Source organism: Centruroides sculpturatus, unplaced genomic scaffold, assembly GCF_000671375.1.
Source record: "Centruroides sculpturatus isolate CEXI.00-Female unplaced genomic scaffold, Cexi_2.0 scaffold1147, whole genome shotgun sequence".
In the NCBI taxonomy this organism is placed as follows: domain Eukaryota; kingdom Metazoa; phylum Arthropoda; class Arachnida; order Scorpiones; family Buthidae; genus Centruroides; species Centruroides sculpturatus.
The window spans coordinates 13968-36678 of NW_019385599.1; the positions used below are offsets into that span (position 1 = coordinate 13968).

At 35.0% G+C, this 22711-nt stretch overlaps 2 protein-coding genes across 2 annotated transcripts; both read right to left on the reverse strand.

Annotated features, from left to right (window-relative positions):
* Nucleotides 1-6058: 6058 nt before the first annotated feature.
* LOC111640463 lies at nucleotides 6059-7251 on the reverse strand. Its single transcript, XM_023386473.1, has 2 exons — nucleotides 6236-7251; nucleotides 6059-6105 (listed from the first exon to the last, which is right to left on the reverse strand). The coding sequence occupies exons 1-2, from the start codon at nucleotides 7164-7166 to the stop codon at nucleotides 6059-6061; spliced, it is 978 nt and encodes a 325-aa protein (XP_023242241.1). The 5' UTR covers nucleotides 7167-7251.
* Nucleotides 7252-7428: 177 nt separating this feature from the next.
* On the reverse strand, nucleotides 7429-8211 carry LOC111640465. The gene has a single exon (XM_023386475.1). It carries the CDS (start codon nucleotides 8209-8211, stop codon nucleotides 7429-7431), a length of 783 nt encoding a protein of 260 aa, XP_023242243.1.
* Nucleotides 8212-22711: the final 14500 nt, after the last annotated feature.

The window sequence follows — 22711 nt, forward strand, 5'->3', positions numbered from 1 at the left end:
GGCTACTTTAATATTATTTTTACGTGTTTTAGCTGGCAACACTCATTCGACCATGAAAGGGAGCCAGTATTTAAACGAAGCTTAATTTTCTAATTTTTAACGATACAATAGCGACGATTATTATTTTAAAAAATTTTTGTTAGGCTTAACATCGATGAAAATTCAACGCAAAGTAGGTTAATAGCGATATACTAATATATTAATATACTAATTACATGGGATATAATAATATACTACACTAATAATGGATTTTTCATACTTTTCGATTATCCGACTTTTCAATTATCCGACCAACCCCAGTCCCCAATTGGGTTGAATAATTGAGGCTCTACTGTAGTTTCTTTTTCTTTTTTTTCAAATTAAACAAATTCAGTTAATTTTCAATTTTAAAAAATGGTACTAGAGTAGAGCGTCGTTTATCTGAATCAATTGGGGACTGGGGTTGTTCGGATAACTTATTTTTCGGATAACCGATTATGTACGAAAAAAATATATTAACCTATCCCATGTTGAAATTTTTCTCCGTTGCGTGTCGCTTCGCATTGAATTTTCATCGATGTTAAGCTTAACGTAAACTTTTTAAAATAATAATCGTGGCTATTGTATCGTTAAAAATCATTTCTTTATTTTGTACAAACAAAATAAATATATTGAAAAATATAAAAACAATTAAAAAATTATACTTCAGAAGTTAATTTAGTATCAAAAATGTAAAATATTTGAGTAGCCCAAGACATAGCCAAAGATTGCAGCGCCACNAAAATAAAAAACAATTAAAAAATTATACTTCAGAAGTTAATTTAGTATCAAAAATGTAAAATATTTGAGTAGCCCAAGACATAGCCAAAGATTGCAGTGACACAGCACTAGCAAAAATTTAAATTTGCCGTCTGGAATTCTTTCGGATAATCGACTTTTGGATAAACGACACTCTACTGTACTTGATAAATGATCAAAAGTCAGGTCTTGATCTCAAAAACATTTATCTTATATTTTCAATAAACTTTTTTTGTAAGTTAGTTTAGATCTAAATTTATTGTTCAGTCTTTATTGACTTTATTTAAGTAATTTTTATGTAAAGTAATTCAATAATTATTGAAGTATTATTGAAAATAATCTTTGCGGCCATTCAAGTATTATGTAATGCTGAATAGGGGAATGGTGGTAAGATCTTAGCATCATGAAGTGTTAAAGGAAAATGGGAGAGTTTGATCTTGCATTATGTAACACTATAAAATATTTTGAAAGATGTAAAAATGTTTGGTAAACAGTATATGATTCATGTGATAATTAAATGTGTTATGGTACCATTTTATGAGTTTAGTAAGCTTACCATTATTGATTATTAATTAATATATATTGTGGCCATCAGCCATACTGTAAGTTGTATATAGTTCATAATTCCTTATTTTATTTCTATTCTTCTACTTTCTTTCTATTGTCTTCGAGAACTTTCCATATCGACCGTTACTACTTGAGGGGGGAGGCTTACCCCTTCTCAGAACCAAAGGTGAAATAAAGGAGTAAGGTATTAGTGCTTCTCCAAATTTGGGGAAATAAATAAAAGAAAATATAGTTTGAGGCAAGAAGGAGAGAGGAAAACACTTTCTGGCTGGACCTCAAAAGGAACGAACGTACAGTGTAGTGAGCAAAGCTCAAAGAGAGAAGTGGGAAGAAGACGGCAGGTATAAGAGAGGACTGTCGAAGTTAGAAAGGAAGAAGCATGAGGGACTAAGGAAAACTGAAAGAATCAGAGAACCTCGAGAATGAATTGCTGAATCAGTAAAGAAGAATAAAAGATCACGTCTGTGAAAGGGCACCTCCCCAAAGATATCGATCAATCAACGTGGACCCGGGTAATCTCTATCTCTTTATACTTTCTACACTTTCCTAAGTCTAATCGTTTCCCTGTTATATTAGTTTTAAGTTAGACATAAGATTAGTTTTTAAGCCGGTTATCAAGGTTTTTGTGTTATGTGCGCGTACGTTATATACTTGTACGAGAATAGGAGGCGACCTATTTTCCTGTGAGGATAATAGGGTAAAGAAACCTGTTAAGTTGAAATCTTTGTAACAAAACTAGAAAAAAAAACGTGTTTGGAGAGCATTAAAGGAATATTCAATCATACATGTTTTAGTTCCTGTGTTCCTATTTGTAATGTTTATTCGCACACTCACAAATCTCTCGTTACGAACAACCACAATATATTGAGCTTTGACAAAAGAATTGAAATCACTCCTATTTCATCTGCTATAATTGAACCTACTTCATACTTGATTCTATTTGAAGTCAAAGTTACAAATTTAAAAATTAAGGGCAGAGAGATTTTATGTACTAATGTCATAGTCTTGCTCTTATAATAAACGTGTAGCCCAAAAAGCAGTCTAATTCCTAAAAATTTTTCATTCTGAGAAAAGCAATTTGAATTACATCTTTTAAATTACCTCTAGATTGGTAAATTTATATATTTTTTCATTTGTTTATCCTGCCATAAAAAGATAATATTGTATGAAAAAAGATTATTTTAATATTAGTAAATAGATGAAGGATTATAATGTTTTCTATATAAATAAATAAGTTCATTCTTTAATAGAATCAGAATAAATCTAATAGATTTTTTGAAAATGACTAGCTTGAAACTCCATGAACAGTTATTAATTTTAAATGCTAACAGTTAATGATAATAGGAGATCCAAGCCATTATATAATAAGCTATGTAATTCACTGTTGTTATTTTCATTAAGCCTATTATTTCTAGTGATGGGACAATTAATTGGAATTGGAAAAATCTGACAGTTTCTGAGTATCGGAATCTCATCACAATTTCCAATTCTTGAAAATGATTCTTCCACATTTTATAAGAAAATTAATTATTTGTTTCACTCAAAGATTAAAAAGTTTTAAAATTACTATATTAACAATTAAATATTAGTTTACTGGAAGCTTTTATGTAGACAAAGCAGAGTACACCAGGTGACATCTGTCACGGTGGGCAGTAAACTAATAACTGTTCCCATTTTAGGGGAGATAGGATGACTTTAGGGTTGACATCCGGCTGGCTTGACCGGAAATCTGTATTTTGTATTTGTATTATAGAGAGTGTAACAGAAAGGTGTGTAAAAAATTTGAGGAGTTGTAGAGGAGTTAATTTCAAATCAAAAACTTTAGGGCCATTTTTTAATTTGAAGCATTCATTTTGAGTTATAAGCAATTTTTAAAATGTGACGTCACTTCCTGTTTAGCTATGTAGGAAAATATTTGTTGATAATTGCAGGTTAGTTTGATGTTTGTTACTTATTATCTGCAATTTTAAACATTTGAAGTTTTAAATGTTCCATATTCTAAGAACATTTCGAATATGCAAATTTTGGCTAATTGTAGAACTTACACCGTCAGCTAGTGTTGCCACCTTTTCAAAACTGCTGACCTCGACGGCAGGCCAGGTTTGTTTGAACAGAAGTGCATGACACATGCGCAATGAATAACGTGCATCCCAGTTCTAAATCAGTTATAGTTAGGGACTAGGGACTTGCATAGGAGTAACGTAAGTAACCCTAAATTAAGAAAGAACAGGTACAGATGACTTAGCTCTATTGGATATTGCAGACATGTATGATTGTACATGCAAAAAAATACAGGTTGCGCACCACACGTCGGCATAAACAGATTAACATGGCAGAATTAAGATGAGTTTCAGTGAGTGTGAGTTCTTTCACTGTTAAAATAGTGTAAATTTGTAAAAATATTTGCAAGAACTTTGTTTCATCGTAATTTCACAATTTCTATGAAATCAACGGACAAAATTAATAGTTCACCAGGGCAGTCAATTCTTGTCCAGGTGAAAACTAAATGGGTGGTAACACTACCGTCAGCCTGAAGCATACTTATAAAATTAAGTCATGTGTTGTTACAAAAATGACTCAAAATCTACATAACAAATTAATAAAATTGCAGATAATAAGTAACGATTATCAAACTAACATGCAATTATCAACAAATATTTTCATATATGGTGTTTTGCTAAACAGGAAGTGACGTCACATTTTTAAAATCACTTATAACTCAAAATGAACACTTCAATCAAAAAATGACCGTAGAATTTTTGACTCAAAATTAACCCTTCTAAAACTGCTCAAAGTTTTTACACACCTTTCTGTTACATCCTGTACATTAAAAGCAAAATGTTAAAGCAAAATTTGTGAAGAGTCACTGCCTCACATAAACAACGTGAATTGAAAAATTAATTTGATTTACAATTTTAAAATTGAAAAACAACTTTTAAACAGTTTTTAAAAATATTACTTTCATTTTCAATTGATTTGATTTTAATTTTAATTCATTTGATTTTATTTTCGGTTTTGGTATAAAGGCCAGAGTTTTAATTGTTATTTTATTCCTTTTTACTTTAATTATTATTTAATTTTGCCTACATTTTTTAAATTAATTGCAAGTCTTTTTTTTTTCTGTTGCGACATGACTATAGAAATTGTGTGTGTTGTTAAGCAGAAAAGATAATCAAATTTAAATTTATTTTAATTTTTTAAAAAGTGATTTCATTAATTTTTGTTTCGTGAATTTGACTGCTTTTTAAAAATTTTAATTATAAGTGAGTTAACATTGATTGAACTATCGGGCTATAGAATTTCAAACGGAGGCCAGCAGTCGACAAAAATATTTAAGTGTTGGCAGTTTAACATGTTTAAAATGAGTTTAAAACAGTTTAAAATGAAACAAAATTATATTTTAATTGAAACATTATATAAAATTGTTTTTAATATTTAGTATGTTTACTTATAATGATAAAATGACTTTCTCATTATAATTATGAAAGTTTTTATGATGATTTACAGATGTGATGTAATACGTTAAATTTTCAAATATTTGCGCAATTCCAAGTAAAAATACTTGTTCATGCTGCTTAATGCCGTTTAGAGATTTAAAAATTGATTTTTTTAAATTAATCAGTCTAGATCAGTGATTCCCAAATTTTTTCAAGTTTACCAACCCCTAAGTTCTATAAAGTTACACCCCAATGCCCCCTAACCCATTTCCTTTGTGTGAGAGACTTGAAAATATTAGGAAAACTTTTTTTTTCACACTGTGTCCTTACAAAACATTGTTCTCAACATCTGGAAACCATTAAATGCAATGTTTCTTCTTACCCGTTTTAATAAGAAAGGGAAAGGTTTTTTTACAAAAATTAAGCTATTGGCTTTTTTCAGTAACATATCACACAGGGAACAGTTATTGATACAGGCTTTATTGATGGAGGAAATGCATTTTGGGTCTTATTAATGACCCCTCTTCAGTCCTTATTCTTTACAAAAGAAGTGATAGATAAATATTACATCACAGATAATAATACAGAAATTTTTTTTTATCTGTGATGTGATATTTTTTTTGTAAAGAATAAGGACTGAAGAGGGGTCATTAATAAGACCCAAAATGCATTTCCTCCATCAATAAAGCCTGTATCAATAACTGTTCCCTGTGCGATATGTTACTGAAAGAAGCCAACAGCTTTAATTTTTTTTTAAAAATCCACAAAAAACCATGAACATTTAATTAAGGGAAAGGTTGTCAGTGACCCCAACCTTCGCCTATTGTCACCATTCAATACCTACCTCAAGCATCTCCGCAGCCCATTTGCTTCTTTCCCCACTAGTTTACTCACCCCCATCGAGGTAGTAGTGCCCACTTTAGAAACCACTGGTCTAGATATTCATGGCACAAGTGAATGAATTCAAAAATTGGTTAACTTGTGACAATATTTGTTCAGCTCACTTCCCAAACTTCATTTAGTATTGAATACAATGGAGTTAAATCATTTATGAGACATGTCCATTGCAAGAAGTGTGGAAAAATCCATCTTCTCATTTATCTTTTGCCACATATAAATATAAAAATGACAATTGATAATTAAATTGTTTAAAATAGAAATACTGTGTACACTACAAATTTTGTGGCATTGATCTTTTTAAGGCTACTCAGCCACTTCAAAAAGTTTTTCCAAAGCTAAAGTCCTGTGCAAAACAAGTAGGAATCTAGGAACCTTTTTCAATTTGCCCTCTGCTCAAGTGGAATATATTTACTGCATTCAGATACTGAATTTATGTTTTTATCCTTATTTTGTATGCATATACAATTATCAATTAAATCCTTATTTTGTATGCATATACAATTCCAAAAAATTCTCAAAACCAGTTATTTTATTGTTTAAAGTAAAAAATGGACGAATTTGATCGTTCTTAACTATTTCAAAGAATGCTTCAGCTCCAATAAGCATGTCAATCTTGCCTGGTGTAGCAAATCTTGGATCCGCTAACTGACGTGGAATTTCTGTTTTGCTAATGTGTACAGAGGAAACAGGGAGTAAATCCGTGATCCTTGGCACCACCAAGAACTCTAGCTTCTTAGAAAAAGATCCATTGCCGTTTATTATTGTGGCAATCAGCCTAAACTTGACCGAGGTTTTATTTCCACTTATACTGGAGACTGTGAGATCGATTCTTTCTTGCGGGGTACCCAGACGACTTGCGAAATCTCCAGTAACGATATTTGACATACTGCCCGAGTCCAATACTGCGCGCGCTTGAATGCTGGCTCCGGTAGTATGATTTAAAACCCAAACCATGGCTGTCGAGAGAATTACTGTCTTATTTCCATTGTCAATGCATGACAGTGAGTGAGGTATACTTTCACGAAACTCTATTGCGTCGGGATTAAGGTCTTGCTTGATTGGAGTCGGTTTGCTGACGACCACTGGCACATTTGAACCAATCATAGCTTGTTTCTCTCGATGCAGTAATGTATTATGTCGCTTTCGGCATATCTTACAGCAGCTCTTAGAGTTGCAACTGGATAACTTATGCCGATCACTTAAGCAATTGAAACAGAGGTTGTTTTTGGCCACAACATCGTTTCTTTGGGAGGCTTCCAGCCGTAAAAAGGAATCACAAGTGTAAACAGGATGATTTTGCTTACATAAAATACAATGAGACATAGAATTGTTACATTTCACGAACAAGCTTTTCGGTTTAACTCTATCTTGACTACACCTTGGTTTCACGAACGTGGTCTTATGAATATTTTCTAAAATCTGAGAACGCTTTTCCAAAAATGAAATTAAATTATCTAGTTTAGGAACGTCATTCGAAATGTTCATTCGAAAATTTTTTAATTAATTTTTTTTTTGACAAAAATACGGTGGCTCTTGAGGCGCTAACAATGCCCTTTAATATAACGGTGCAAATTTTCCCCGACGGGAGTACATAATCTCTGTGATGAATTATTTTCTTGTAATGACGAGAATGTCACTCGGCTTTTTGTGGCACGACCTTTTCTATCCATAGTAAAGTAGAAAACTGAATTCGATGTTTCGAACGACGTTTAAAGAAGCGATTCTATTTTGAACTCATACATATCGTTTAAAGAAGCGATTCTATACTGAACTCATACCGTTTTAGAGTTTCCTTATCCAGCTTGTGAAGTACGATGTTTAAAATTAAGATATCACAAAGCTCATTCCTTTCATATCCTAGGACTTTTAGTGCTCGCATATTCCTATTGATTCTATCAATTAAACTCCTCAAACCCCTTGCTGACTCAAAAGGTAATTTTACAGAGTCCAGAATCGCATTAACATGGGTTTCTACTATTAATTTCTTATTTTCGTACCTTTCTTGTAGCGCTTGAAACAATGAAGCAAACGAATCGTTTAACGTTTCTAAACTCTTAGCTTCCCCTACGAGAGCAGCCTTCAAATAATGTAGTTTTTGTTCTGCCGACAGTTGCTCGTTTGACGAAATGATATTATCAAATTGCATTTTAAAGTTACTCCATTCTTCATATTTTCCAGAGAATTTCGGTAGAGGAATCTCCGGCAACTTAATATTAGCGGAATTATTTCGAACTACGGGGCCCTGAGTCACCGTGACCACGGACGAATCTGCTTCTAATCGTTTAATACGAGACTGGATCTTAAATTTACAACTTATAATTTTGTCCTCATATTCTTCACTATTGACTATCTCAGTGTCATAATCAGTTGGGCTAGTAATGAAACCCTCAATCTCCCCGTTTAAGGTTCTCAATGACTCTTCCTTTCGACTCAACTGATCCAGTATTTCTAGATGAGTTTCTGTCTCTCTATCGTCGCTTTCAATTAAACTATCGATTTTACTAATTAATTTCGTCACACTAAAGGGCATTGTTAGCGCCTCAAGAGCCACCGTATTTTTGTCAAAAAAAAAATTAATTAAAAAATTTGTGAACGAGAGTAGTTCTGTAACGGTCATTTGTAGCAGCCATTTTGTACCAGTGTTTCATTCCGCATTAAACGTTATTTTTTGCAAAACCGCAGTACTTTCATATTTTTACAGTCCATTAAAGATCGACAAACATCTGGTCNGGTCATTTGTAGCAGCCATTTTGTACCAGTGTTTCATTCCGCATTAAACGTTATTTTTTGCAAAACCGCAGTACTTTCATATTTTTACAGTCCATTAAAAATCGACAAACATCTGGTCTGTCGAGGTGGATCAAGAAGAAAAGAGAGACAACTTCGCAAGCAAATAAGATTGGGTCAAACTTTATTTTAAGTCACCTATCCAACGTAGAAGGAATTTATCTGTCCGTTATACGTGGTAGACAGTTTAAAATGGATCAACTCGAGAAATTAAAGAAAAAACGCGCTTCGATAAGAGTTAGCCCTTGTACGATCACGGGACGTTTGTCAGACGCCCTGCGTCAGTTTTTTCAGCGGGATTTTTTTTCGAAATTTTTCAAAAAATTCAAGTTCTCCAATTTTTTTCAGCTGCAAAAAATGCAATAAATAATTTTTTTATTGCGCGCTAACTTTACTCGGGGAAAAAATATAAAAAAATGCCGGCATCTCACAGAAGCCCTGCGACCGTTCGCAAGAAAAATTCCGCAGAAAAAACACGATTGCAAGAATCACTATTGTTGATCGCGACCATTGTACGCATCTGTATTATATTCGAGTTTTTCAGCGATCTCAGCTTCGATTCGCTCTTTTGTAGGTCGATTGACTTTGTTTAAGCCAATACGTGTTTTTGTTACCACCGCTGGGCCATAAATATTTCGGTAATTACACTCCTCTGCCATTTACAGTAAATCAAACAGTTGGTTGAACACAATCAAAGGGAAACTCCTAAAGTTTTATTGGGTATCTTCTGTTTTTGTTGACATTACTGTAACTAATCACAGACTTGTGAAAAGAAAAATTGCCGCGAAAAGTCCCGCCTCCAACCTTCAAAGTAAAATGTAAACAATCACAATAAATTTGCTTTTTAAATCGTTTTTTAGCTCTAAACAACTAATTTAACGTTTTTGACATTAAATTAGGCAATTCGACAATATTTAGGCATGTAAATATGTTTTTAAAACTATCTAGCAATAAATATTCCCAGGAAACTCCACCTCCTTATAGTAAGTGTATGGAAGATGTTCTTGCTGTTAATTGGCATTAAAATCTTTATTTCTACGCTTATTACGCTCTAATTGGTAATTTATATTATGACAGAATCAACTTTCAACGAATGAGAGTGTTTTCAGAGCCATCTGGTCTGGATTTTCCCGCGAAGAACCAATCCACGTGATCAAAGTCAGAATGTAAACAAACGTTAAAAAATTGCTATATTCTATATTTTAGAGCGTATTTTTACTAGTTTGCATGTTATTTGACTTTACTTAGATAAGAAGATTTTTTAACAAAAGCTTCCAGCTAAAAAATTAACCGGGAAACTTATTACTTCCGGATGTTGCGTAATCGCAAAAAAAAATTAACTGATCGCTTATTATAGTGTATTATTGCATAAAGTGTAGAAAAAAATATATAAAAGGTGTCAAATATTTACTATTTGAAGCAGAAATATATATTGATAAACTTTGCGGCATTGCTTCACGATGACAATTGACTCCTCTCCCTGCTAAGTAATTTGAGAAGTAGTGTGAATTATGGCAATAACTTCTCCCCCGCTCTAGATAAAGAGCTGAAGTTTGTTTTGTTTAAAAGAAAACAGGTGTGTCTAGCTAACAAATGTTTCAAATTAAACAGAACGTTTACAGATTTTTAAATTTTTACTCTTTTCCTAAAAAATTTAAAATTTTTATTACATTTAATAATCGTAAACTGTGAGACATTTGCGGCAAAAATAATGAAAATGGGCGATTCTAGCCCGATTTTAAAGCGAGATATCGGAATTTATTATTACACTCAGCGAAGTCTTATACTCTGCGAGAAATCGCGTTTGTCCACGCGATAAATAACAGCGACAAAAATTTTTAAAATTAATTACGCTAAAACAAATTGCGCTAATTGTACAATTTTTGTTTCTTGCATAACTATTTCATTTAGGTATTGATGCAAATGCATTTTTTTGATTAAATTTCGAGAATATTTTTAGTTATAAATAAAAGAATTTACGCCTTCGACATCATGTCGTAAATTGCCGAATTTTTGATGGTCCACCCTGTATTTTTTTGGTTGCTTCATTTCATGCACAGAAAACATTTATATCTAAACTATCAGCAAGAAATTTTGATGGATTCTGTAATATTTTGAGCGATGTCCATTTTTATATTTGGTGATCGATTTAAGCCTAACACACGACTATATCACATTAAAAATTGAAAATAAAATTAATATGTAAAGATCTAAGAAAACTATCTGTTAAATATTGAAAAAAACATTTTTATGAGTAAAATAAAGTAAAAACTTTGTCAATTAGTCGATTTACAACTCAGAAGAGAAGTGTTGAAAATAGAGTCATAAAACAATTAACGTTTATTGACTTTCGCGGTAGGGGGTAACGCGGGGTCTGATGACAAATTTTCTCGCAGTAGTGAGAAAATTCTACTCACTTCACTTGAAAGTGTAATATTTCTTCCCCATTTACAAACAAACCCGATAGCAATCGGTGAAACAGGAGATAAATTACAGCGAGTTGAAATTTGATATGTTTATTTTTTGCGTTTTTCGTATCAAATTACATTAAATTCGATGCAAATAAAGCATTTGTGCCAATATAAAAATATTTTACACTGTTCGAAAGTAGAGAAAATTGCGAAAACAAAGATGTAATTATAATTTTTGAAGCGAAGCCAATAATTTTACAATTTTAGAAAAAAAAATGGATTCTGTGAGACGCCGCGTGAAAAAAGTGCGGTTGGTAAGTTAGGCGCTTAAGAAGGGTTTTAACACGATTTTTCCACATTCGTCAATCACCTCATTAATATAACGGTGCAAATTTTCCCCGATGGGAGTACATATTCTCTGTGATGAACTACTTTCTTCTAAAGACGAGAATGTCACTCGGCTTTTTGTGGCACGACCTTTTCTGTCCATAGTAAAGCAGAAAACTGAATTCGATGTTTCGAACGACGTTTAAAGCGATTCTATTTTACGTCAATTCGAATTTAAATTTGATTTTTGTTTTTTTCTTTGAAACGAGACAGTTTTAATTTCGTTGGCGTTATTTAAAACGTTTGTAGCAGAATTTAAAAATATATATACAGTAATCTCTTAATTTATTTAAGTAAATTTCATGAATAAGTTTGATGTTTTCGCAATTTGTATATTGAAAGCGTGAAAAACGTCGACGTGGTGTAATATTCTTACTAGAAATCGATAAAAAATGCTTTTGTCTAACGGCCGTTATGTAACATTGTCGCGTTTTGTGAACGCTGATTGATTTCAGTTTGTGCGCAAAGTATTATTTTCAAACACAAGAGTTAGGCTTACTTTTAATACGTATCGCGCGTATGTATTAATACAGGAAGTCCTCGTTGGTTCGAAATTCAAGGAAGGAAATAATTTCGAGGTACTCTTTGGTTAACGGGACACCAGTCAATTCATGAAATCCGATTTGAGTTTACATCTTAATTAGTATTCGCTTTAATATAGATTACATCGTATATAAAGTTAATTAGAATGCAAACTTGCTCTTTTCTTTAAGTATGTATAAAAGTTATAAAAGAAGATTATGAATTAATCAAAATTATCACCTTTTTAAATATTCCAGCAAATAATTTAATGTCGTAAAAACGTTTCGATCGGCTTTAACGATCTTCATAAATTAAATGATATAGTAAAAAGAACGTTAAAGAAATAGAACATAAAATTACGAAAAAATAATAACTGCGCATGCGTTTGTAATGATGAGCGCTTAACGGAATGAATATATTGGGTTGTTCGGAAAGTAAGTTCGTTTTTTTTCCGTGGAAAAAAACGCAATATTCTTATAATAAATAAATATTTTATTGAATTATAAGTTGACCATTTTGGTCAAATATCTGTTGTCATCGTTTCTGGTAGTAGCACAATTTCACATTCATGAAAGTTTTGATCGTTGCTTACAAAAAACCGATCCAAGTGATTTTTGACATTGTCATTTCAAGTAAATGTCGTACAGTTAAAAAAAATTGTATGGACTAGAACAAGTAATAATCTGAGTGTGCTCGATCTGGCGAATACAGTTGGTGTGATAGCATGTCCCATCTAAGTTATAACAGTTTCTGACGAGTTACCAAACTTGTGTGAAATTTGACATTAGTGTGGTAAAACACTACACCTGTTTTTTTTATCAATTCTGGCCAGCTTTTTCTGTTTGATGATATTACGCAATTTGTTTACTCGAATGCAGTACACTTTCGAATCAATTGTTAAATTTTCTAGTAAAAGCTCAAAAAAAAATTTCCTTAAAATCCCACCAAATAGAGCATTTCTCTTTAAGAACTCATGGAATTCATATATCGAGCTTTGAAACGAAACCAATTTGTTTCAAGTACTCATAAACAGTTCAATTTGACAAATTTAATCTCTTAGTGATTTCACGTGTTGTTATTCCGCAGTTTGCTTCAATCGGTACTTTTATTTTGTTTTCATTGGCTTCAATTGGCCATCCATAACGTGGTGCATCTTCAATACTGAAATTGCGAGAACGAAATTTTGTAAACCAGTTTTGGCACTGTTGTTCTGTCAACACATCTCCACCATACATGTCACACGATTTTTTTCTTGCTTGAACGGCATTTTTATTTTTTTGGTAATAAAAAAGCAAAATATGCCGAAGATGCTGCTTTTGATCTTCCATATTTGATGGGACACAAAAAATAAACAATTGCACGAAATCAAACAAAATTTTTTACAAATAAGCCATAGAATGCTAGCTGTCAAAACATATAATGATAATATGGTTTAGAACGAAAATGGCGGGAAAAATACCACTAATCCGTCTAGTGGTAAAAAAACGAACTTACTTTCCGAACAACCCAATAATAAAAGGGATATAAGAATATAAAAATTAAATAAAAATAAAGAACTCAACAGTTTCCTATTAAAAATTTATGTTTCGTAAAAAATTACAGTTTATCTTCATAGAATGATTTCCATGCTGTAGATAGAGTGTGGGCGTCCCTATGATTGATACAAGTAGTTTTCCCTTGGGCTTTATAAATCTCAAGCTTTTCGAGATGTTTGATGGAGTGATTGTTAGTCGTGGGTCTAATGATGGAATCATGGTCCCATATAACCTCAACTCCTTGCTGGTTAGCGTAAGATGCTAAAACGGTGCTATCGTTGTTCTTTCTAATAGAGTATTTATGTTCTTTGATTCTTTGTTCCAAGCTTCTCAAAGTAGCGCCTATATAAACACTATCTGAATCAAAGCGACGGTATTTGATTGGTATAGAGTAAATGCCGAAGGTAGCGATCTGGTTGTAATTTTTTTTATCATTTCTCAATAACTTGTATACTGTGGGATTGCGGCGATATACGATCCGTAAATTATTGATGTTCGCAATATCCGTCATCATTTTTCTTAAGAAGGGATGATAGTTGATTACCGCCATGCGTTGATTGTTAATTAATTAATTAAATTAATGGAGACTGATTAGTTTTAATCTGAAAAGTTGCGATGAGTTTTTTTAATGAGATTATTTTGGTAACCATTCTGTTGTGCTATTTGTATAATGTATTCTAATTCCCTGTAAGTATCAAGTATATTTGTGCAATGAGTAAAGGCTCGTTTGATCCACGATCGGAAAGCGACATATTTGAATTGTCTAGGATCCATTGAATTATATGGTATGATGATGTTATTCAGGCCTGGTTTTCTGTAGATGTTAGTGCATATTTCACCTGTTTTGCATATGATGTTGACGTCAAGGAAATGGACATTAGTAAAGCTTTCCTGGTCCAGGCGCAACTTTAAACCGTAATTATTATTATTGATGTTATTTAAGAAAGTAAGAACGTTGATATTATTTTTCCAAAGAATAAATACGTCGTCAACGTATCTAGAGTAAAGAATAACTTCTTCCTTGAATTTCGGCAATAAAGAATTTTCTAGCTGACATAAAACCAGATCGCAAAGTTTGGGCGACATAGGGCTGCCCATAGGAACGCCCCTGTTCTGTAGGAAAATATTTACATTAAATTCGAAGAAGGATGTATAACAGATTAAATCTGAGTTTCAGAATGTTCTTACGGTATTTTTTGGAATTCTCTATGTTGTTAAGCATAAAGTCTCTTAGGGCACAGAAACACGGTGGTAGTTTTATAGATGGATATAACGAATCAAAATCCATTACCGTCATATATTCATTGTCCTTGAGATCAATATCTTTGAGCTTCTCTATTAGTTGCAGGGCATTAGTGATGGTATATGGGTGGACGTTTTCTTTGGAACGAATGAAGTTAACAAGTTACTTTTCAATAAGAAATGTAGGAGAACTGCATTTCTCTGACAGGCCGAATTTGTATCCCGGTTTACCGGTTTATGTGTTTTCGCAAAGTTGAAAATTCTGGGATTCTTTGGTACAGAGTTTGTAGCATTCTGCATGTGCAAAAGTCGTGCCAAGGGTGTTGATGTAAATTTTATGACTTCGTTGAAGGGAATCCTTGTAGTTTCCAGGTGCTAGTGTACACTCAGTACCTGTGATATACTCTTGTAATTTCTCGTTATTACATTATGAAGATTATGAAATTAAACGATTGTTAATGCACGTTTGATATAAAAAATGATTAGCGTATTTTCGCATTGGTACAAGAGCAACAGTTATATTTCAACTTCTTGTTTTATACTATACGTAATACTTGTTATTTTATGTTATTTGGTTATTGTGGTGTATCCCACCCTTATATGTTTTATTCGCTAATATCCTATGTTATCTGTAATTTCTTCATCTACGTAAATTACCCGCACTATTTGTCCTTTTTTGACTCTTCCCGCCTATATGCACTTTCTGGCTAGTTTTGGGCTGAAAAGGGCACCAACCGACAAGGCAGCGTAGGAAGACTTTTCTTTCTTATTAATTCTTGGAGAAGCAAGCGAAAGGAGAACCACGTGAGGAGAGAAGGAACGTGTCCATGCGGTCAGGTAGTATACGCTAAATTCATCGTGGTAAACGTCGGAAGGTTGCCCAACTCGTTATACAGATAAGGGGAATTTCCTTCTAACATGACCTTTCTGTATTCTTTTTTCTAACCTAGATTATATTAGTATTTATTTTAAGTTAAGTTAGTTATAATTAGTATTATAATTCGATTCTAACGGATTGTGTACTGGCCGGCTTCGGGACCCGCATGTGTAACCGGATATACGAGCTTTGTGAACGAGAGAAAAAGAGGAACGGTTTAGACTTATGTACAGTACTTCAAAACGATTAACGTGTAATATTATGGATGGTTTCGAGATCATGTATTTTGAATAATTTGGAGATTAACTGTAAATAAATAATTTCCATTATCGTTAATTGAAATTTGTGTTAATACGTGGTGTATTATTTGAATAATACGGTTTTCATTAACCCGTCACACCACATAATTGGCTTCCGCGACAGGATACGAGGATACCTTTGTATGTACTGCTGTACGAGCGTGAATAGATATCCGTGATTATTATTATTAAAAAAGGTGTAACGTGTAGCATAAGTGTTGTAATTCTAACATAATTGTAATTCCAATATGGAGGAACAAAGGACATCTAGTGAACAGTCTTCCAGCAGCCATCAAGAGGCCCCGATTGTCTCTGGGTTTTTGGGAATGATTCCTTGCTTTTCGGCCGAAAGGGAATCAATTAGCATCGCTCAATTCTTTAATTGTTTTGAGCAAGTCGCTAGTTTAGCGAAATGGGATCAAATAACAAAACTTGTAACATTAAGAGCCAGACTGAAGGGTAGACCGCTCACCTACCTATTCGAAAGTGAATCCTTTCATGAATCGGACTTTGAAAAAATCAAGGAAGACCTCATCGAACGCTTCTCCCCACAAATAAGCAATACAAACGCCGTCCTAGAAAACTTTATTCGTATAGAACAGAGAAAGGGAGAACTGATCAGAAGCTACACTTTTAGACTGAAATCTGCAATGGAGACCCTGGAAAAGAGTTCCCCTCTGTATAAAGATATAAAGAGAAATATGTTAAAGGATCAGTTTTTGCAGGGATTAGTGCCCCACATTTAAAAAGAAGTCACTGATCCTCAAACATTAAAAGAGGCCGTTGAGTTAGCTGAGAGAATAGTCAAACAAAGAGGTAGATATTAGAAACGAAGTGAGATTAATTCTTCGGGGATTGAGGAAGAGCCTCAAGAATGCAAAGTTAATAGTGCCAATAGTAATAGAGATGAACCACACCAAACAGAAATGAAACAGATGAGAGCAGACATTGAAAAACTAACGGCTGCAATCGATGCTTTAAAAACTCAGATTGAGGCTAGTAACGGAGAGAGAAGGGCAGGGCCTAGATGTTATAGATGCAACTTACTGGGCCATATATCTAGAAATTGTAAATGGCAAGGAAATTTAAACTAGAAAACCCCAATGATGGTGGCCAGAATCAACGGGGTAAATGCCAAGTAAAAATGGACAATAGTTTAATGAAACGTCGTGGCGGATTGCCCTTGTGTACAGCAAAAATCGATAATCAAACAGTGAATTTTCTCATCGATACAGGAGCTGATCGGTCTGTAATCGATGAAGGATTGGTGAAGAGAATAAAGGATGCAAGTGCACTAACCCATCACATTAATGAATTATTGAAAGGAATAAACGGTACATCAACCCTCTGCTCGACGGGAATTGAACTGACCATAGTTAACTCAGAAGGGAGGAAAGTGAATCACGATTTCATCGTTTACGACATCGAACCCACGAGGGAATATCGTGGGATATTAGGAATTGATTTTTTTTTTCAAAGGATAGATCAATCATAAGAAAATTAGATGATATCGTACAAAATTGTATAAGGCATGCTCCTATGGGACAGACAATTGCCTTATCATGTAATGAAGTAATGAATGATAGCCTATTAGAGAAGGTGGACCTCTCCGGAGTATCTTGCCCATGGAAAGAGGAAATAAGGAGCATGATTATTAAATACAGAGCATGCTTCTCATTACATGTGAGCAATTTAAATGGAACCTCGAAATTTACCCACCGGTTCAAAATCACGGACGACAGGCCTATACACACCCGACAATATAGGATCCCACACATTTTATTACCAAAACTAAAACAAAAAATTGACGATTATAAGAAGGCCGGCATAATTGAAAACAGTACGTTCCCCTGGAATTCCCCAATTCACCTGGTGCAAAAGGACGATGGCGACATCCGATTAACCCTGGATTTACGGAAGGTCAATGAGGTCATAGTTGGCCAAGACTTTCCGATGGCCAGGGTAGACGATATTCTAACGCAATTTCAGGGCAGTGTCATATTCTCCGTGTTGGATTTGAGCTCAGGATACTACCAGATCCCGACCGATAAGGAGTTGAGAGAAATCTTTGCATTCACTACACCCTCAGGCAAATACCAACTCTGCCGTATGCCTCAAGGGGTGAAGAATAGTGGGCGCTATTTCCAAAAGGTCATGAACACCATCTTATCTGACATAATCGGAAACGGATGTTACGTCTTCAAGGACGACATCGTACTTTACTCGAAAACTGAACGGGAGCACCTCGAACTTCTAGGCAACGTCATCCGCCAAATAGAAGAACATGAGCTGAAATTAAAACCTGAAAAGTGTCACTTATTTGTGAGGGAGATAAAATACCTTGGACACATTATTAACTCGAAAGGCATCTCACCTAATCCGAAGAATTCGAAGCGATAAGACAGATAAAGCCACCGAACAACGTGAGAGAAGTGAGAAGGTTCATAGGAATGATAAATTATTATCGCCTGTTTATGAAGGTCTATCTGGCCTAATAAATAGCATAACGAACCTGACTAGGAAAGGCGTGAAATTTGCTTGGACAGAAGAACATGAATCCGACTTCGAAAGGATAAAGGCTATAATCTCCGGGGCACCGGCGCTGGGGCATCCGGACTTTGATACTGAGTTTCAGCTATATACAGATGCAAGTGACAACTGCATTGGTGTAACTCTATAACAAGAAGGTCCGAGCCGGGAGGTAAGACCGATACGGTTCTACAGTCAGAGATTAAGCGGAAGTGTGTTGAACTATTCAACCATTGAGAAGGAGTGTATGACACTGGTCTATGCACTGAGGAACTTCCGCTACCTCATCCTTGGAAGACCAGTAAAGATATTCGACCACCGCCCATTGAGGTTCTTGAAGAACATGCAAAACAACAACCGGCGTCTAATGAGATGGGCCTTGGAGGTCTTAGAATATGATTGCAGAATCGGACTTGTCCGAGGATTTGACAACGTTGTCTCCGACTACCTATAGAGACCTGAGGGTGGAAGTATAGACGTGGCTAACAACGAATGTGAAAGCATACGTAGTACTATAAATACTCTCACAAGAGACAGACCCGGTCTTTGGACCCATAAAACGTACCATACAGGGGAACAGAAAAAGTGGCGACAACCCACCCCTCCCTATTACTGACTTTGACATAATCGACGGCTCTCTCTTCTTTGAGGGGGACAAGGAAAATGACAGATCCTGCTTTAGGGAATGCATAGGGGAGAATGCAGTTAGAAAGGTCATTAGCCTCTACCACGATAGCCAGTTAGAAGGGCACGGAGGAATATATAAAACCCACCAGAACGTTTAAAGAAAATATTCTTTCAGGAGAATGTGAGAGAAGGTAAAGGAATACGTTCAGTCCTGTACTGTCAAAAGTATAATAGACATAATGGGAAGGCACCAGTACAGGAGTTTAATAAAATTTGTCGCCCAATGCAAGTAATAAGGATGGATCTAATTGGACCCCTACCTAAATCTGATCTTGGAAACAGATACATCCTTGTTGTAATAGACCTCTTCTCGAGATACGCTGAGGCTATCCCCATCCCACAACAAACCTCCGAAATGATTGCTGAAGCACTATTCGATAATGTCATCTGCCGATTCGGTTGCCCTCAGACTTTAATATCAGAAAGAGGAGCGAACCTAACCAGTCGAATTATGGAGGAACTATGTGCCAATTTGAGAATAAAGAAGAAAATAACATCATACAGGCCCATATCGAATGGTGCTGTGGAAAGGGCCAACAAAACTATTATAAATATAATATCGAAGATCTCAGATGGCACAATTGAAATTGGGATAAATACATACCCGCTGCGATGTTCGCCTACAGAAATAGTGTAAACTCCATGACACATGACACGCCAAACTTCATCATGTATGGGTTCGACCTTACCTTCCCACATGAAGTTAACATCGAAACACCATCCAGGGAAGGTGAATGTATTGAGTCATATCGTGAACGGCTTGTGGAAAAGATGCGTGTAGTGTATGATTCCACTAGGAGAATTAGTGAGGAAAGAAAACAGAAATCACGCGAATACTGGAATAAAAATAAGAACTTAAGGAAATTCATAGTAGGTCAAAGGGTCTGGTTGTTAAGACCCCATTGCGACCCGAAAAAAAAGAAGTGCTCCCCTAAATACATGGGTCTGTATTGCATAACTAAGGTAATTAACGATGTTAATGTGAAATTGGGAGTAGGAAACAATGATGATGAGAAGACCGTCCACATAGATCGAATTAAACCCTACTTCAGACCTCAGCCTGATAGGAGTAAAAGCTGTGTAAGCAAGGGAAAAACATCCCTAGTTCAGATGGACGACAGATTAACAACAACTGATGAAAGGGAGAAGGACTGTGAAATTGATCCTCACACCATCCCAATTACCAGAGACAATCAGAAGGGGTGCCAGAGACCAACCGGGCCGCAACACGATGTAGTCAGAAGACAACGGAAGAGGTCACGTCAGCTGAGAGGTCGACGCATAGATTATCACCTATTACATCACGGACACTAGTGTTTAGTCACTATTACCAAATTACTTGTCGGTGGGGGATAACGTGGCGTATCCCACCATGTATATATATGTTTTATTCGCTAATATTCTATGTTATGTGTAATTTCTTCATCTACGTAAATAACCCGCACTATTTTTCCTTGTTTGACTCTTCCCGACCTATATGCACTTTCTGGCTAGTTTTGGGCTGAAAAGGGGCACCAACCGACAAGGCAGCGTAGGAAGACTTTTCTTTCTTATTAATTCTTGGAGAAGCAAGCGAAAGGAGAACCACGTGAGGAGAGAAGGAACGTGTCCATGCGGTCAGGTAGTATACGCTAAATTCATCGTGGTAAACGTCGGAAGGTTGCCCAACTCGTTATACAGATAAGGGGAATTTCCTTCTAACATGACCTTTCTGTATTCTTTTTTCTAACCTAGATTATATTAGTATTTATTTTAAGTTAAGTTAGTTATAATTAGTATTATAATTCGATTCTAACGGATTGTGTACTGGCCGGCTTCGGGACCCGCATGTGTAACCGGATATACGAGCTTTGTGAACGAGAGAAAAAGAGGAACGGTTTAGACTTATGTACAGTACTTCAAAACGATTAACGTGTAATATTATGGATGGTTTCGAGATCATGTATTTTAAATAATTTGGAGATTAACTGTAAATAAATAATTTCCATTATCGTTAATTGAAATTTGTGTTAATACGTGGTGTATTATTTGAATAATACGGTTTTCATTAACCTGTCACACCACACACAAATTCGAAATTAGAATAATATTAAAAGTTATAATTACATTTTAAAATTTATTTTCAACTTACTTTGCATAGTATCGCGTCTCATTTACATCATGAGGTTCGGGTCGAAAAATCCGCAGGAATTCTTCGGGTGGCCCTGTCCCTCACCCCCGGCCACCCCATTGTGCCTGGCCGAATCCATAATGGACTTGCTAAAAGAGGCCCTCTTTGTGCCCATCGGGCGGAGTTTAAAAAAATCATGAGATTATGTAAATTACGTCTCGTATCTCGTGGAAGGCGTAACCTAAAGGTAGAAACTGTATGTTGTTTTCAGAGTTAGTAGTACTTGTTTTTTTTATTTGCTTTTTCTTCGAGTTAAAATGAACTTTACAATTCAGCTATTGCCAAATGACGAAAAAAGTGCGAATCAATTTTTCCAAGAAAATGGAATTTTAAATAATGTGCAAGAAATCATAAAATCAGATAATATTTTTGCTTCTCCGAAACACCGGAATGGAGATAACTTACAATACAGTAATACCTCGACTTACGCTACCCCGACTTACGCGAACCCGGAGTTACGCGATTTTCAAATCTCGTAGATTCGTCTTTTGTTTGAGCGCCACGCAAGTCTTGATTACTCACTCCCCCCACACTATTGTTCAGCGTACATGTTCCGATGTGTCTCGCGGAATCGACACGTAGCTACAATTTATTTTGTGTTATTTATTTCTGTGTTTGTTATATCTACGGAGACTTGAGAGACTGTGTGGTGATTTCTTGTAACCGTGAACGAATCAAAGGAAATAAATGTTCTCGTTAATCTTATTTCGTCTTTTGATTCATTTGAGAACATTTATTAGCTTACATACATCCGACTTGGATTTTACACAAATTGCGAAATTATACCCCGACTTACGCGAATTCGACTTACGCGTTTATCTCTCGGTCCTACCAATCGCGTAAGTTCGGGGTATTACTGTATCTGGCCTTGCCATGAAAAAAAAGGGTTTGAGAAGTCAAAAATGGTTCGAAGATTTACGTGTTTGACTGCTGTACATTTCATATATTTCTGGTGATTGGAATTAACCTCTGGAGAATTTTATCAATTGCTGTTAGAAAGCACAACTGTAGACTGGAACAATTACGTGCGTGAGGTTGTGTGCAAAATCTAAATTTCTTGGCCCAATGTAAAACTGGCGCCAACAAAGTCGTTGAGTTAGACCAGTGTTTTTCAACCTGTGGGTCGCGACCCCCAGGGTGGTCGCAAAGACATACACGGGGGTCGCGGATGAAAGAAAAAGACAAGTGTTTGTAGGTCCTACACTACAATAAAAGAAAGTACAATTTCAGTGAGAAGGCTGTACTTGTTTATTTTACAGTACAATTAGTTTTTTTGATCGATATTTAAATCTCAAGAAAGAAAATTAAATACGTACAGTAGTTTTTAAAATCACTGACATAGTTTTAATATGGCCGTGGGGGTCGGCAGAATTTTTTAACTTGTAAAGGGGTCGCGTATTCAAGAAGGTTGAAAAACACTGAGTTAGACGAAAGCGTATTNAATCAAAGCGACGGTATTTGATTGGTATAGAGTAAATGCCGAAGGTAGCGATCTGGTTGTAATTTTTTTTATCATTTCTCAATAACTTGTATACTGTGGGATTGCGGCGATATACGATCCGTAAATTATTGATGTTCGCAATA

Coding starts and splice junctions, on each gene's coding strand:
- LOC111640465 (XM_023386475.1), bottom strand. CDS start 8,211: ATGCCCTTTAGTGTGACGAAATTAATTAGTAAAATCGATAGTTTAATT.
- LOC111640463 (XM_023386473.1), bottom strand. CDS start 7,166: ATGAACATTTCGAATGACGTTCCTAAACTAGATAATTTAATTTCATTT. Junction 6,106..6,235: donor AGTTAAGAACGATCAAATTC/GTCCATTTTTTA, acceptor ACATAAATTCAG/TATCTGAATGCAGTAAATAT.